The sequence below is a fragment of the Panthera leo genome, chromosome E2 (genome assembly GCF_018350215.1).
Source record: "Panthera leo isolate Ple1 chromosome E2, P.leo_Ple1_pat1.1, whole genome shotgun sequence".
In the NCBI taxonomy this organism is placed as follows: domain Eukaryota; kingdom Metazoa; phylum Chordata; class Mammalia; order Carnivora; family Felidae; genus Panthera; species Panthera leo.
Genome location: NC_056693.1, coordinates 58,097,261 through 58,114,700, shown reverse-complemented (window position 1 = coordinate 58,114,700; position 17,440 = coordinate 58,097,261). Strand labels below are relative to the sequence as shown.

The 17,440-nt window shown below is 59.1% G+C and overlaps 1 protein-coding gene across 4 annotated transcripts in view; it reads left to right on the top strand.

The window, feature by feature from the left end:
* The window catches only part of CE2H16orf74 (chromosome E2 C16orf74 homolog), a 30,618-nt gene extending 20,408 nt beyond the window's left edge, over positions 1-10,210 (top strand). For 3 of the 4 annotated variants that reach the window (XM_042920977.1, XM_042920978.1, XM_042920975.1), the window contains 2 exons: positions 7,371-7,514; positions 9,698-10,210. In XM_042920977.1, the coding sequence (XP_042776911.1) occupies positions 7,371-7,514; positions 9,698-9,756 (203 nt within the window). In that variant the 3' untranslated portion in view covers positions 9,757-10,210. The other variant, XM_042920976.1, reaches the window with a different exon arrangement.
* The last annotated feature ends 7,230 nt before the right edge of the window (positions 10,211-17,440 follow it).

Below are 17,440 nucleotides of genomic sequence, written 5' to 3'. Positions count from 1 at the left end.
CCATCATCGGCTTCTTAATACTGACCTCAGGCTCCAGACAGTATTCGATTTGCTTCCTGGCCCCTGGGAAGGCAGGGTCCCTGTCAGTTCCCCCATGACCCAGGCCGCGGTCCCTGACTCCTCTGTACCTCAGTGTGTGCATCCAGAAGATGGGCTTCTCACGCTGTCGGCCTCCTTGGGAGGACCAGATCACTTCCCCCGGGGCGGGGGGGGGGGGGGGGTCACACGCCCCCAGATGCAGCAGCGAGAGCCCTCCCGCCCTCGGCCTGAAACAGCGGAGGGGCCTCTCTACTTCCTTCCCGACTGACCCTGGAATCTTCCGGGTCTCCCTTCTGCACTGGGGCCTGGAGGTGGAGGAAGGCGCCAAGAAGCACGTGCCGGGACCCTTCTGTTCCCTGCTGTGTCCCCGGCCCCCGGAATGAGGCCCAGCACACAGTAGGTATACACTACGTGCCTGCCCACCGAGCACCTCCCTGGGCCCGGCTCTGCGCTGCAGGGGACGGGAGCGTCGGGGGAGAAGGCCGGGGCCAAGCCAGGTGACGTCACGGCCGGCCAGCAGGACGGAGTCAGACTCTGTCTTCCCTCGTTCCCCAGCCGGTGGCCATTCCAATCCAGTTCGGAAGACGCGCCTCCGGGTGTTGAGTTGGAACCAGGAATATTTTGTCAGAGCCGCCCCCACTCCAGCTGTCCCTCGGCGGGGGTGGGTTCGGGGGCCTGTGAGCATCAGCCGGGTGGCACTCTCCCCGCAGGTACTTAATTCGGGCTGAACCAATGAGCGAGTGCTAAGGGTAGAATCCCATGCTCCTGGTGACCCCGTGTGTTTACCGACTCTGGATTTCTCCCCTGCAAACGCAGTTAATGACCGCACCCCCCCCCCCCCCCCCCCCCCGCGGCTGGATCGCAGCCCCCACTGTGGGTCCTAGAGCCCTCAGCACCCCCTGGAGGTGGAGGCCATTAGTTACCTCCATTCGCAGGGGAGGAAACCAGGCCCAAACAGGTGGAGTCCCTGCCAGCTGTACCAAAGCCCAGGCGTACGTTCTGGCCCCCGCGACGTCGCAAGCCCAACAGTCGCGCTGTGCACTACGGGGTCTCCAAGCTGGGTGCCGGCCCATGCGCCATTTTCAAAAGAAGCAGCAGAGGGCGCCCGTGAGCCACGATGCCTGCTGCAGGCAGCAGGTGTCGGCTGTGGCCTCTGAGTGGCCTGGGTCCCCGCCCCCCCCCCCCCCCCCCCCCCCCCCCGAGCTGCAGAGGAAGGGGCCCTGGCCCGGGGGAGCTGGGGAGCTGGGGCGTCCTGAGCAGGGCACAGGCCTGGCTCGGGGCTTCTGAAGGCTGGGAGGTGGTGGCTGACACCAGAAGGGGCAGGCCTGGAGCCACGCAGCCTATGCGCATCCTTGGCACCTTCTTTCCTCGCCTGGAGAGCAGCCAGGGTCCTAGTATCCACCCGGGGGGGGGGGGGGGTGACAAAGCTGCAGTGGCCCCCAACCCGGGGCCCCTCCAGACCCCAGCCAGCTGGTCATCCTTGGCCGTTTCCCTGACACTTGGCCGGCCCGTGCCCCACACCAGTGTTTCATTCCTATGAGACTGGTATTAACCCTACTTTTATGGTGGGGAACTAGGCCCAGAGTGGTGCCGCTGTGTCCCCACGGTCACCCTAGCCTGGGGACTCCCTGCCCTGGCTGTTGGACTCACCTGGACGCTTTTAAGAATCCCGGTGGCCCAAGTACAACAGCGAGATCAGGTTCCCTGGGGGTGGGGCCCTGCATCAAACTTCCCAGATGAGTCCCCGTGGGGCAGCCAAGATGGGAAACCACTTCCCTGGAGCCGGGGAGAGGGCAGAACCAGGTTCCAGGGGGATGTCTGTCCGGCCCTCGAGCACAGCGTCTCCCCATTTCACCCGCTCCCACAGGCCGGGGTTTGGCTGCCTGGCCTGCTCCTTCTCCAGGGCGAAGAACAGCGTGTGCCCCAGAGCAGGGGCCCAGTCAAGGTCAGGTGACCGCCAGTCCCCGCCCCAAGCTTCCTGCACAGGCACCCCGAGATCTTTCAGTATTGCTGGGGTGCTGAGATCTGCTCCCAGTCCCCTGCCTCTTCGGGGCCTGGCCCCCTGGAATCCCAGCCAAACCCACCGCTTTCAGGAAATGGGCTTTTAATGGCCTGAGGCGGGCACATAATTAACGAGTAACAATTCTGGCTTTAGCACAAATGAGCTCCTTGTCTGGGGCACGGTTGGCATTTGTTTTTAATCCCCAAAGTAGACTTTATCTCCTGAGAGCTTTTTCCCTCTGCTGGAGGCTGGGCAGTCCCCGGGGGTGGGGGTGGGGGGTGTCGAGAGGTTCTGGAGTCCTGCCCTCCCTCTTTCCGCCCTCTGCCCTCCTCCCTCTCCCCTCCCGTCCCTCCTCCCTGCCTCCAGCATCTCTCCAGGGCCCACTGAGTGACCTTATGCTTCTCGATTAAGAAAGTGGGCTTTGTCGCCAAGCTCCCAGAACCCGTTAAAATGCAAATGTGGGGGCCCTGGGAGGAGTGTGGCTCTTCTCCATTAGCATTTTATTTTAGAACTTGGGAATATTCTCGGAGGAAGGGGCCTTGAAGACAGAGCAGGGAGGCTCCCTCCTGTTACAGATAACAATAATCAGAGCCTCCTTTTGTTGCCAGCACCCCATGAGACGCTTTTTATGGATGATCATAGAGAAAGCTAACAGGGATGGGGCACACTCTAGGCCCCCCCCCCCCCCCCCGGCTCTTTGGGCAAGCGCTTTACGTGAATTCATTCATTTTCTCCACCCCCACACCCCTCAGAGGTAGGCGCTGTCCCTATAGGACAGCAGCCAGGTTTGGGATTTCCTTCTTGTCTTCGGCATCAACCGGCCTCAGGCTTTTGAGGTTCTGTTACTGCCTCTTAGGACCTCAGGCGCGTTCCAGATCCAAACTCCCTGACTTCCGGATGGTACAGGGCAGGGACTGGCGAACCACAGCCAAACCCAGCACGCTTCCCGTTGTTGCAAATAAAGTTTTATTGAAACACAGCCGCACTCATTCATTTGCACCCTGTCAGCGGCAGCTCTCCTGTGCTGATGGCAAGGTTAAGCAGTTGCAACACAGACTGCATAGCCCCGGAGCCAGAAATATATGTACCGTCTGGCCCTGTGCAGAAAGTTTGCCAGCTACATTGTATCGAATTACAAGAAGCACCGGGTCTTGCAGTCAGGCAGATTGGCTTTGGGCTGGGATCCTGGCTAGCTGTTCAACTGAGTGCAGGTTCTTCTTCCTCTCTCTGGTCCTCAGTCTCCACGTCTGTGAAATGGGGCTGGTTAGACTTGGCACCTCGCGGGGGAGCAGTGAAGACCGAAGAAGTCTGGCACGCAGCAAATAACCTGTGAATGTCAGTGATTACCAGTGATACAGGAGGGCCTCCTCCTGGAGGCTTCCTTTTGTCTGTTTTACATCCTGGCTTGTGCTGCTTTAAGGGAGGCTTGCAAAGCACGGCTTTAGATCAGGTTGGCAGCAGCCTTGGTGGGTGCTCCCCAGGGACTCGTAGTCTGGTGGGGAGATAGGGTCTCCTCCTGCAGAACTAACTGGCCTGGCAGAGCCGGAAGAGGGGGGCACGGCACCACCCCAGGGAGGAAATAGGATCAGGGTTCAGGATGGGGAGGGGCCTGGGGCGTCGCTGCGGCCGTGAGTTTGGTGTGACTGCAGAAGGATGCCGCGTGGGGCGGGGAGGCTGCCGCTGGGAGCAGGCCGTGTGCCAGGACAGCCTCGCCCCAGCCCGCGGAGCGGGGTCCGACCACCCCGCTTTGTCAGCGAAAACAGGAAGTCAGAGGGAACACAGTCCACAGGACACCCTCACTTCTGACACCAGCTGCAGGTTCAGGGGTTCGATCGTTCCCCGGAAGGACAGAACTCACGGGAAGGTCTTACACTCGCGGTTACGGTTTATTACAGGGAAGGGACACAGATTCGAGTCGGCCAAGTGAGGCGGTGCATAGGGTGGAGTCCAGGAAAGTTCCAGACGGAGCTCTCCTTGTCTCTGCCCACTGGATCACAGAAGCGTTACCTTCTTGGTACACACGTGCGACACGCGCACACACGCTCGCACACACGGAGTGGTGCCGATCGGCGAGGATCTCCTGAGCCTCGGTGTTCAGAGTTTTTAGTGGGTGTTCCGGGTTGAATCGCGTCCCTCCCCCCCACCCCCCGATTCACTTATGGGAGTCCTAGCCCACAGTACCCTAGAACATGACCTCATGTGGAAACGGGGTCGTTGCAGACGTACAGTTAAGAACAGGTCATACTGGATTGGGCGATGGTCCAATGTGGATAATTACGGATTATGCTCCATTATGACTCGTGTCCTTACAAAAAGGGAAATTTGGACACAGACACACAGGGAGAAGCCGTGTGAAGAAGAAGGCGGAAACCGGGGTGATGTGTCTGTGAGTCAAAGAATGCCAGAGGTTGTCCGCAAACCACTGAGAGCTGGGGAAGAGGCCTGGGACGCGGTCTCCCTCGTGGCCTCTCAAGGAGCCAGCCCTGCTGGCCCCTGGGTCTCGGACCTCCGGTGCCCAGACTGGGGGAGAGTCAAGTTCTGTTGATGGAGCCCCACGGTCCATGGTGCTTTGTCACAGCAGAGGACACGAGTACATTGAACCCCATTGCAGAGGCTCAGTTGATTGCCCATGTGGCGGGTCTGTCTCCAGTCCCTTTGGGCATCACCCAAAGCCCATGTGGCTGGACTCTCCAATGTGCCCAGGGTCCCCAGACACACAAAGGCTCTCCCGCCAGGCCTGGCATCCCAGGGGCTTAGAGATCACCTCCCGGAAGCCGAGAACAGAGGCCGGACCTCTTTTGGGGCACGGGTAAATTCACCACCACACAGGGGCCCGGAGAGGAGATGTGACTTGCCCAGGGTCGCACCGCCAGTGAGCAGCCGGCCCGCCTCAGAGCCCGTGACTTTGCCACTGTGCCGGCCACGGGCAGCTCTTCTGAGCACAGAGCCCAGGCTCCGCTGCAGATGGGCCAAGAATTCGGCCTCATTCCATTGCTTCCGGTCATCTGAGGTTCATGCTTTTGCGGATTTGGACAGACTGTCTCTGACAGACCAGGCACGAGCCGCCCATCAGAGGAACACCCCTTAGGTGACCAGAGGCCGCCCTCAGAAGCCCCTTGTGGTTTTCCCACAACCCAGAGGGTCTGGCTGTCCCCACCGTGCACCTGCTGCCCCTTCCTCCTATGGTCGGGGCAGGCTATGTGGACTGTATCCGTTTCCAATCCTGTGCAACAAACTGCCCTCCAACTCAGTGGCTTAGGCATTATGTCGCAGCGTCTGTGGCTTGGGAATTCAGGAATGACCTAGTGGGAGCTTCTGGCCCCGGGTCTCTTGTGGGGCGACGTTTAAGCTGGCAGCCAGGGCTGCGGTGTCATCCAAAGGCTTGACTGGGCTGGAGGACCCGTTTTCCTGGTAGAAAGGAGGCCCCGTTCCTCACCGCACGGGCTCTCCCCCAACCCCAGCCCGCTGGCTGCTCGCTGGTCCTCGCAGCCTGGCGGCCGGCTTCCCCCAGAGCGGGAGGCAAGGAGCAAGTTGGCGTCCTTTGTGACCTCATCTTGGAAGCCCCACCCAGGCCTTCCATCATATTCCGTGTGCTGGAAGCCTTGCTAAGACCCTCCACCCCAAAGGGGAGGTGAATTAGACGCCACCTCTTGGGGACATGCCTCAGAGCCACGCCCTGGCCCCACAGGGGCCGTCGAGGAGCCCATTTCCTCAGCTGCTGCTGTGGCCCGGGACCGAGATGCCTGAGCAAATGTCATCCCAGTTGGAGGCTGTTTGGGGTGAAACCAAAGGGGAGGGGCCCGGAGACCAGGATTTTCACACCCAGTTCGGTGGTGCCTGAGGTCCTTTGGCATTCACAGTGTGAAGCACTCTGCTTGTTCTCTCCCAGATGCTATGCCGGGCCCAAGGGAATCACAGAGGAGGGAGTCACTGGCTGCCCTCCAGACGCTCACGGTAAAGGGAGACAGAATTAAGAACTAATGTCTCAATACAGTCTGATCAGTGCTGGAAGAAGGTTGAGGAGTGAATCCGTGTGGACCGGTGGTGGGGAATGAGGCTGCCGGTCGTTTGCGCCGGATCTTGAAGGCTGAAAGCTGGGCTGGGGGGTTGGCTGCAATTCGTGATCGATATCTCCCAACGTGTATTTCACGATTCACGGTTCTGTGAGATGGCAACAGGCGTTCCTCCAAAAACAGACCCCAAGATTACTTAAACTCAGGAAGCCCAGGGTGAAACTCAATTAAAGAGCTGCTTCCCTACTGCAGGACTTCTCAGAGCCTTTAATTCTCTAACATGCACGAGAATCCCCAAGAGAAAGATAGATTAGGTGGGGTCCAGTCCACATTCAAATATGTGCTATTCTCAAACCCATTTGGTCGTGGAACCCCGGGAGGCCGGTGTTCCAGGGAACACGCTTTGAGAACTGCTTGTAGCTAGTTGTCAAGAGGCCGCGAGGGTTTCGCAGGTATGCGGTATGATCAGGTTCGCGGTTTCTGGCAGAGAGGCTAGTTAGGGGCTTGAGGAGGGAGAGAGAAGGACGGCAAAGCCACCGAGGGATGATGGCATCTGTGGGCTTGTGATGGGTTAGGCTGGCTGGGACGTCAAGGGAGAGGAGAGAGTCAGGGTCCCCTAACTCGGACGGGAAGGACAGAGCAAGGGTGTGGCGTGGGTGACGTGGGTACTTAGTAGCAGCCACGGAGCAAGGAATCCACCAACAGTAGAAGAAATGGACAGACTCCTCCCGGGAAAGCCCAGCTCACCTGAACTGACACAGGAAGAAACAGAAAACCTGACTAGCCCCGTGTCTATTGAAGACCCCAAATTCCTAATCAGAAAATCTTTGCACAGAGAAGATTCCAGACCCGGACGGTTCCCCTGGGGAATCCAATCAGATGCGTGAGGGAGAACTTGGGCATCTCCCAGACGCCCTTCCAGAAGGGGATGTGGGGGAGGAGTGGCCGCGTGAGGGGTTCCTTCCGCGCGGCAGACGGGCCGATTCTGGTTCAAGCTGCGCCCCGTGCCCCACTTTAGAGCCGTGTTCCGGGGGCCTCTGGGTATCAGACGTTGCTCCGGGCACCCGAGCCACGTTAGTGAACAAAGCAGGCGAAACTCAGTGCCCTCCCTGGACGACGCAAGCTTGGACGGGCCGTTGAACTGCCCTGCGCCTCAGCGTCCCCCTGCGCGGAGCGAGGCCAGCACTCCCCTCCTTGCTGAGAGGCGGCGGTGAGGGAGGGAGGCAGGCAGCCCGCAGCCGGGGGCTCCCGGCGGCCACTGATGCTTGTCTCCCTGTCGTGTGTGTACGTGTGCGTCCCGCGGCCTGCCCTCTCAGGCTTTAAAATGTGTGGCAGCAGCAGCAGCAGCAGCCATGACGAGGCCCCCGTCCTGAGCGACAAGCACCTGGACGTGCCCAACATCATCATCACCCCCCCGACCCCCACGGGCATGATGCTGCCGCGGGACTCCGGGCAGACAGGTGAGGCCCCCCGCCCTCGTGTGCCGTGGGTCTGAGCTCACGTCCCCACCTGCCCGGGGAGTGTTAAAAATGTATGCTTGACTCTGCGTCCGTTCCACCGTGGGCCCCTCGCGTGTACCAGCCTCAGCAAGATGTGGCATATTAAGTAATTAGCTAGACAGCCCCTGCCGGCAGCCGGGGCGAGTGATGGATGGGGCTGGGGGAGCCCAGCAAGGTAATGGATGGCTGTGCCTTCCCCCGCCAGCTGGGGACGGGTGCTCCGTCTTGCTGGCCACAGCCCTTCAGTGGACAGGACAGACCGTGTCTGGGCCGAGCCCGTCTCCGGGCCTTCTAGATGCAGCTCGCTGCGGGCGGGGGGGGGGGGTCAAGGAGAGAGACTTGTTCCCAGAGAGAGACGCGGACCCGTGTCCCCACCTGCCCCTCTGTGGACACTGTTGGAGCCTGTGGGACAACTTGTTCATTTGTTCATCGAAGAGATTTACCGAGCCACGCCCGCCCTAAGTGCCGAGGCTGCTGTCATGAAGGATAGTAATAAAAAATAATGATGACGTTAGCAGTAAGCACACTTTCTTGTGGAGTCCTCAGGGTAACTCTGGGTTAGGTCCTGGTCTCGTCCCCGTTTAACAGACGGGGAAACTGAGGTCCAGAGAGGGTGAGACATTGGCCATATAGCTGGTAAGTGGCAGGGTTGGGATTCAGACCCAGCGGTGTGGTCCAGAGCTCGCTCTGTGGGCCCCAGGCCAGGCGCCCTCCCAGTCAGCGGCTGGCATCATTCAGCCAACCAGCCATCACGACATCAGTCCCGCCTGATGGCTCCTGCGGGGGACACAGACGCAAGGCTGACGTGGGGCTGGCGAAGTCTGGCGTGGGGGCTTGGATAGACTTTTCCAGAAGGGCTAAGCTTGGATCTCAGCTTGCCCACCAGGGTTAGAGGATCCGGAGGAAGCCACTGGACCCTCTCTGGGTCGAGCCCTGTGCAGGGACTGCGGCTGGGCCATTCTCAGTAATGACTCACACTGGGTCACATTCCTGTGTCCCCTTCCCAAGTGCCAGGCACCGGGCTGAATGCTTCTCTTAATGTCTCCTTCTCCTTCCAACCCTGAGGCTCATGAGTACCACCCTTATCTCTAGTTTACAGATGGGGAAACTGAGGTCCAGAGAGGGGCAGTGACTCACCCAGGGGCACACAGCAAGGTGGGAGAAGACCCAGCCTCCTGCTCCAGTGTCCAGAGAGCTCAGTGCGGGCTGCCGTTAGGCGTTCTTCCCTGCCAGCCTTGGTGTCCTCATCTGTAAAATGGGTTCGCAACCACCTTCCTGGCCCCCAGAGCCAATGTGGGTGTGGGGAGACTTAGGGTTACTTTATGAGGTCAGAGGCCCTGAGCTTAAGGCAGGAGAGGCCCCTTTAAGCTTAAGCAGCTCAGGGGGGGCAGATCAGTGCAGAGACTGCCAGGGGGTCACCCTCCTGTCCTATCTGCTCAGACCCCCGTCTCTCCGTGTTTCCCCTTGCAGAGAACGGAGGCAGGGGATCAAGGGCACAGACCTCGGGGTCGGAAAGCCCTGAATTCGGACCCCTGCTCTGTGGCCTGTCACCTTGTGACCGTCAGCAAGAGGCTGTACGTCCCCGAGCCTCAGTTTCCCCATCTGTAAAATGGTGCCTCAGAGGTTGGGGAGGATTCGTGACAAGGTCGGGGTCTGATATCACGCCCTGCACAGTGGCCGTGTTGTTGATATTCCCTCCCCAGCGACACTTAGGGCTGGAGGAGACCACCAGACCTGGGTAGCACCCGGGGCTGCATTGCTGAGTAATGATTAGATCCCGGGGCTTCCGCAGGTGGTGAGGAGCGGGGCTCCCCTGGCTGACCTGAAGCAGCTCTCCCCCTCTCTGGGCCTCAACTTCCCTCTCCAGGACAGCGGCATGGAGGTGTGGACCTCCCCGCCCAGCCCTGGGCTTGAAGGCCCCTCCGGAAAGATGCTAAGTCGGGGATGGGGCCCAGGGTAGAATGCCAGGGACCTCAGCCGGGGCCCCGGGCGAGCTCTGCGTTGGGTGTGGGTGTCACCGGGGCCCCCCGTCGGCATCCTTACCGCCACTGCCACTGTGCGGGGGGAGCCCGGAGATACTGGCCCTGGAGCTCTGCGTGCGGTGGGTGGCTGTCCAAGACGCTGATTCCTTCTCTTCCTCCTAGTCTGGCTGGACGAGGCAGGGCCGTGCCCAGAGGACGGAGACATAGACCCCGAAGCCTGAGGACGGGGCACGGGTCGGAGAGCGTCCTCCCCGGCTCCTGCTCCAGCCGCCCGGCTCCACAAGTCCCTGGGGGCGAGGCTGCCTGGGACAGATGCGCTGCGTCCCCTGGACGGGAAAACAAAGGCTCCTGGTGCCGGGCAGGTCGCAAGACGAGCAAGGAAGGAGCCCTGCTTGCGTCCGGAACCGTGTTTCCCAGGCCCCACTGAGCGGACCGGACCTCTACTGCCCATGCGTTCGTGCTGCCCCCGGAGCCGTGGCGACGGCCGTCAGGACGCGCTCACCCTCCCCGCGCCCCGGGCCACGCAGCCGGGCACGCGGGAGGTCCACACACGCTCAAGAACTCCTTGCAGAGGAGTGACTGTTTTGTACATGTGGTTTTACAGCTACCGAAACAGCCCAAAAAGTGGCTTATGATTTCTCTTTTGCATTATAAATAAAGGCCATCTGTAACGATCGGCGAGCCCGGCTGCTTGGGCTGGAGAGGAGACCAAGCACACGCGGGTGCAGAGGTTCCGAGGATCCCTCCACGTGGAGGGGCGGGGCGGGGCGGGCCGCAGGGGCCTCAGGATGGTCTCGGGCCCTCCACCTGCTCACCGGCCCGAAGTCACGTACCCAGCTCCGGCCTTGCCAGCTGTGGGATCCTGGTAATAATGCACGTCTAGGATGGGAGGCAGTGGTTTCGGGTTTCGTTTTTCTCAAGGACGTTAAGTTGCTAGTGTCCCCGTCCTGCCCCGTTCTGGTGGTGACACCTGTGTTTGGCTTCCACCCGACGCCGCGTGGCTTCTGTTGGTTCGGGTTTGCCTGCTGTGCTCGCCGGGCTCCCGAAGGCGCCGCGTCTGAGCCGAGGCTTTGTGAGAAAAGAGTGTATTTGGAAGGTGATCCGGGAGCACACAGGGAGGGAGGGGGGTGGGAGGTACCGTGCGGGGGACTCCGCGACCCCTCGGGGGTTCGGTGATTCCCCAGAGGGACTCGCGGAACTCAGAAACGCCACCACGGGCGTGTTTATGGTTTCTTACAGTGAAAGAATGCAGATTACCATCCGCCAAGGGCAGAGCCGACGAGGGTGGGGCCCAGAAGAGAGCGCAGGAAGGTCTCGTGGACAGCTTTTGATTCTCCCAGCAACCACGATGACGCACGCTCGGGTCCCGCCAGCCCCCGGAGCACCCTGAGCCTCGGTGTCTGTGGTTTTCACCGGGGGAGGGGGTGGCCACGTAGACTTGGCTGGCCGCCCACGCGGTGACCTCAGCCTCCAGCCCCTCTGGAGGTCAGGCCGGTAGGGAGTGACTCAGGCTTACCGTAAATCCTACTGCTAGACTGCTCCTCGCGGCCCAAGGCTCCAGGTAAACAAAGACACTCTTATCGGGCAGGACATTCCAAGAGCCTAGAGGTCACCTCCCAGGAGCCCAGGGCAAAGGCCAGACCTCTCCGGGAGGTTCCTTCTGTACTGCACGAGGAGGGAGGCAGGGAAGGGAAGGAGCCGGCAAGGGGGTCCTGGAGCCAGTCACTCCTGGGGTCTCTGGGGAGGCGGTGTTGGGCCCCGTTCAGCGCCGTCCCCGCCTGAGGGGTGAGGAAGGGGGTCTGTGTCCTCCTCCTTCCATCTGGCCCTGGCCGGGCCCTCCGGAACCACCCGGCACTTCTGGTCCGGCCCCTGGCAGAAGCAAGGCTTGCAGAGGACCCCGGGTGCGCTGGAAGGCTGAGCGCCCCCGGGCACGGTGGGCCCACAGTCGAGGCCTGCTCGGCGGCTGTGCAGCCTGCACGGTCCAACGGTGCCACCCTCAGGAGGGCCCGCGCTTGCTTGAAGGCCCTGCGGCCTTGCAATTCTCTTTTGGTTTCTTTAGTGTTTGTTTATCGCTGAGAGAGAGGGTGGGGGGAACAGAGGATCCCAAGCAGGCTCAGTGCCGTCAGAGCAGAGCCCGACGTGGGGCTCAGACTCACGAACGTTGAGATCATGACCTGAGCCGGCGTCGGACGGACGGTCAACCGACTGAGCCACCCAGGCGTTGACCTGGATGCTGAACGAGGGCCCGCACGTCCGCTTTGCCTTGGGTCCTTGGAATGGCCTTCCCTGGCCCTGCTTCCCGCCCCCGTGGCCCTCGGTGCACTGAGATGCAGCTCGGGCCATCGGAGCCTCTTCCGTGGAGCCCACCCGGCCCCCCACTCCAATGGAAGGAACAAGGTCAAAGGCACATTGCAGAAAGAGCATAGGGATGGGGGATGGGGGCCGTTTTGGGAAAGCATAATCTGTCACCGCGTTCGTGCACTGCCTGTCCCTGGGTCCCAGCCCCGTGCAGTCTGGTGCTCCTCTACGACGGGCCTTGCCGGCTGGGAGCCTTTTCTGGCCCCAGCTCCACAGCACCCTGTCTGTCCCACCCGTCTCCTATGAGAGAGACGCCCTTTCCCTGTGTCATAATCACTGACGTGCAAGTTCTCAGGTGATCGGGCACCCCCGTCCACCAGCTGGGGCTGATCGTACCCACAGCCAACCCTCCAGCGCCCTGACACATGACCCTTAGAAAATAAAATTCCATGGGGCGCCTGGGTGGCTCAGTGGGTGAAGCATCCAACTCTTGATTTTGGCTCAGGTCATGATCTCACGGTTCATGGGATGGAGCCTCGCATCAGGCCCTGCACGGACAGTGCAGAGTCTGCTTGGGATTCTCGCTCTCTGTCTCTCTGTGCCGCTCCCCTGCTTGTGCTCGAGTTCTCTCTGTCTCTCTCTCTCTCTCTCTCTCTCTCTCTCTCAAAAAGAAATAAATAAACATTTTTTAAAAATAAAGAGAATTCCAGAAGGTAGCGACACAGTCTCATACACCAGCCTGTTCCCAGAGCTCACAACAGGCGCTCAAGGTTTTTTTATTTTTTATTTTTTAATGTTTTTTATTTATTTATTTTGAGAGAAGGCGAGAGAAAGTGGGGGAGGGCCAGAGAGAGGAAGACAGAGAATCCCGAGCAGGCTCTGCGACACCGCAGAGCCTGACGTGGGGCTCAATCCTGTCAAATATGAGACTGTGACTTGAGCCAAAATCAAGAGTTGGCTGTTTAACCGACTGAGCCACCCAGGCGCCCCAAGGTGCTTACTATTTAGCACTCATACAGCTAGCCGTGTCCCAGGCACACCTCGGAGCACTTTGAACTCATAAGATACTCTTGGAGGGAACGCTTAGAGATAGCGTATGAGTCAGCGTTCTTTTTGCTGTGATACTGCTGTGTAACGAACGACCCCTGCTATAGGACAAATGTGTACCCACCCCCCAAATTCATATGTTGAGACCTAATCCCCACTGTGATGGTATAACGGGGGGGGGGGGCCCTCTGGGAGGTGACGAGGTCACGAGAGTGGAGCCCCCAGGAATGGACTGACACTCTTACGAGAGAGACCCTCAGAGAGATCCCACCGTGGGAGGACACGGCCAGCTCTGAGCCAGGAAGCAGGCCCTCACCAGACACCGAATGTGCTGGCGCCTTGATCTTGGACTTCCCGACCTCCAGAGCCGTGAGAGATCCGTTTCCGTTGTCGGTAAGTCATCAATCTCTGGTCTTCTGTTCCAGCAACACAAGCAGATGGACACACACATGCTGCCCAAACTCAACGGCTTGGAACAGCAAGCCTCCTTGTCTCACTCCCTGGTCTCTGGGTGGCCGTGAGGAGCTGAGCTTTGTCAGGCCGCAGCTGGGTGCAAATCAGCTCTGTGTGTCTCCTGCTGTGGCCAGCCACCGCTCCAGTATGTTCTCGTGGAGGGCGTCGGGAGCACGCAGCACAAGCCAGGCCACGCAAGGGTATTCTCAGCTCCTGCTCCTGACTCGGGGGCCCCCCCAGTCCATGACTCTGGGCACCAGGGGGATGCTGGGCCTCAGGGCTGGGGCTGCGCACGAGCCCCGAAGACCGGCTCAGTCTACAGGCCGGCAGGGAGCCCCCACGTCTCCCTGGGCACAGCTCAGAGGCCTCCAGCCCGCTCAGCAACCTGCTGCGGCTAATCATGGCTTCATCCCAGGCTTTTAGTGCCCATGGCAACAGGAAGCGGGGCTGTGAGCAGGAGCCCCGGCAGGAGGGGCTGCTCAGAGCCTGTGCGGTCCCAGGATGCTGGATGTGGCTTGCTCGCAGGGGCAGGGTGAGTTCCCTTGCTCTCACGGGGCCCAAGGTGTCCACACCAGTCCTGGGCTTTTGGCCTCTTGTAGCTGGAGGCTTGATCGGTGCTAAAGCCCGCATCCTCGGGTGGCTGCCCACTGAGTAAGGGGACGGGGACCCTTCCTGGTGACATCTGCACCCAAAGCTGCAGTCAGCCCCATGACACTACTCACTGCCCAGCGCCTGCCTCTGTCTTCAAGGAGGCTTTCTCTTCCCACAAGGGAGGGGCGAGGTGGAGGGGGCCTGTTCAGGGCAAGCTCTTGCCCAGGGAGGGCATGAAAATGGGGGCCGGGCACCCCACTGCAGCCCTCATAGGAGCCGTGAGAAAGAATGGGGGGAGTGGGTACCAGCAAGGACCCTTTTGCTGTGTGATCTTAGAAAGTCACTTGACCTCTCTGAACCTTTTTTTTTTTTTTTTAACCCAGAAAGAGAGGATAATATGGGGAGTATCTTGAGGATTAGGTAAAATAATCTGTGTAAAACCCCTGCACGGTGCCTGGCACAGAACGAACAGTCAATGTTAGTAGTATGATCAGGCAGGTCACCAACAGCTCTGGGCCTCAGTTTCCTCATCCGGGGAATGGAGACAGTGCCACGGGCACCTGAGGATTGTGGGACATTGAAGGTATGAATATGGGGTGCACGGCAAGCATCTGACCCATTCTTTTTGTTTTTTAATATTTATTTTAAGAGAGTGCAAGCAGGGGAGGGGCAGAGAGAGGGCGACAGGACCCGAAGCAGGCTCTGCACTGAGGGCACCGAGCCCGGCCCCGGGGCTCGATCTCACAAACCGCGAGATCATGGGCTGAGCCAGTCAGATGCTCAACCGACTGAGCCACCCAGACGCCCCTTCTTTTTTTTTAAGTTTATTTATTTTGAGAGCAAGAGAGCACATGTGCGCGCGCGCGCACACACACACACACACACACACACACACACACACACACACACACGAGCGGGGAAGGGGCAGAGAAGGAGGCAGAGAGAATCCCAAGCAGGCTCTGTGCTGTTGGAGCCCAATGTGGGGCCCCAACTCAGCCACCCCGGTGTCCCCACCTGCCCGGTTCTTTCCAAGGCTTTCTCTGGAACAGAGGCAGGTGAGCTGGGGGCTCTCAAGGTCAGCTGCCAGGGCCGGGGAGTTCACACATCGGGGAGCACCCCTCATTCCCTGCGGATGGGAGTTGCGCACTATCACCCCCCGCCTTCCGTGCCCTTGTCCCCTTGGTGGTGTCGGTGAGGCATCCCTGAGGAACGTTCTGGTCTACACTAGTGTTTCTCGAACTTGAGTGTGCTGTCTTGAGTAGGGATCCTTGAGTAGGGATCTCCTTCCAATGCGGATTATGTTTTGGGAAGTCTGGGATGGATTCGGCGACTGTGATCGTGTATTCCTGCTTCCCAGCCTGAGTCCCAGTCTGTCCCTGGGCGACCTTCAGCAAGTGACTTCACCTCTAGGAGCCTCAGTGTCCTTGACCTTCAAGCAGGGATAGTAGCTAAGTTTGGGGGCGGGGGGAGTTTAAACGTACGAACACGCAGAACCTAGAATAATAACGTGTGGCCCAGGATCCAAAAAGTCCTCCAGGAGGTGCCCAATAATGCTGATGTTTGCAGAGCTGTGTTTGAGAAGAGCCACCAGGCCCACCTGTGTGGTCACAACCTTGTGCAGTTGTTCAGTTCTGTGTGGACCTGACCCTCCGTTGTGTAGCCGGGGCCTAGGGGTGCCCGAGCACCGGACTCCAGCGGTCCCCGACAGGCCAAGTCTGGCCGCCGGTCGCTGACAAAATCCAGAGGCAGAGACAGGAAAGGGATTTATTCCTCTGAGGCCGACACTGGGAAGACAGCGGACCAGCGGCTCAAAGACTCTCCAAAGTGCCGAAAATACTTCCAGTTTATCTCAGGAAAGTGTGGGGCAAAGGTGGGTGGGTGCGTGCAGGTAGGCAGTCAAGTCAAACGCACCACTGTCTGGGGTCAGTCACGAGAGGTCTTGCGGGCTGTCAGGGCTGATGGGCTTATCACTTGAGGGGACAGCTTCTGTTCCCATCACAGGATGCTCTGCCCTCAGGGTCTTCTGCCTGAGCGGAGAGAGGAGCTGGAAAGAACCCAAAGGAGCAAGCTTGAGGTCAGGGGTGCCTGGCTGGCTCAGCTGGTGGGGCGTGCGGCTCTCGATCTCAGGGTCGTGAGTTCGAGCCCCACGTTCGGCGTAGAGATAAGTTAAGAAAAAAAATCTTTTTGGGGCACCTGGGTGGCTCAGTCGGTTGAGTGTCCGACTTGGGCTCAGGTCGTGATCTCACAGTTGGTAGATCTCACAGTTTGTGAGTTCGAGCCCTGCATTGGGCTCTGTGCTGACAGCTCAGAGCCTGGAGCCTGCTTTGCATTCTGTGTCTCCCCCTCTCTCTGCCCCTCCCCTGCTCATGCTCTGTCTCTCTCTATCTCTCAATAATAAATAAAAGTTAAAAAAAAAAAAAAGAGACACTCAGGGGCACCTGGGTGGCTCAGTCAGTTAAGTGACCAACTCTTGATTTTGACTCAGGTCATGATCTCATCGTTCGTGAGATTAAGCCCCGTGTCGGGCTCTGTAATGACTGAGAGAAGCCTGCTTGGGATTCTCTCTCCCTCTCTTTCTGCCCCTCCCCTGCTTATGCGCTCTCTCTCTCTCTCTCAAAATAAATAAGTAATCATTAAAAAAAACAGTCGGGGGGTGCCTGAGTGGCTCAGTCGGTTAAGCACCCGACTCTCAATTTTGGCTCAGGTCATGATCTCACAGTTTGTGAGTTCAAGCCCTGCATCGGGCTGTGTGCTGACAGCATGGAACCTGCTTGTGATTCTCTCTCTCTCCCCCTCTCTCAAAAGTTAAAAAAAAAAAAAAAAAAAGTCAGAGGCTCAGCCTACTGAGCCACACAGGCGCCCCCCAGAATAAAACCTTCAGAAAACAAAACAAAAAACAGTTTGAGGTCAGAATGGAGGCAGCCGAAGTCCTCTTTCAATTAAAGGCGGGAGGTGGTGGTGGGGGGGGTGCTTATATTTAGGTGGGGAGTGGGTGTCTCTCTGGAGCTGGTCTAGAATGATGACTTAGTTGATCCCAAAGCATGGCTCCCCGATTCTCACTTCCTGATTCTCTTCTTCGCTAAACACATCCTGGGGGAAATGGGTACTAATGTCTGTAGTTTATTTTTCATTTATTTGTGATGCCAGAGTGGTGCATACCGATTAAAACCAACAATAAAAACGCTTTGTAAATGGCTCCCCCCCAAGTGTGTGTCGCTGGGGTGTGGAGCAGGGTGGCGGTTAAGTGGCGAATGGAGAGGAAACAGAGGGGCATGAAGGGCTCTGGCCACCGAGAGAGCCTGTCACCCCTAACCCGGGCGTGTCCCGGAGAAGTTCCCAGCTTCCGGGAGGGGAGGGAACGTCCCGGCCCCTGACTAGGGACTCACGCTGCATGCTGCATGCCTCCGGGAGGGGAGGCTGGGAGGGGAGAAAAGCGTGAAAACAGATGGAAATGTAATTTTTTAATGACAGCAGCAGATGGCAGAAAGACAAGAGTGTATTCGCACCATGTCGGAG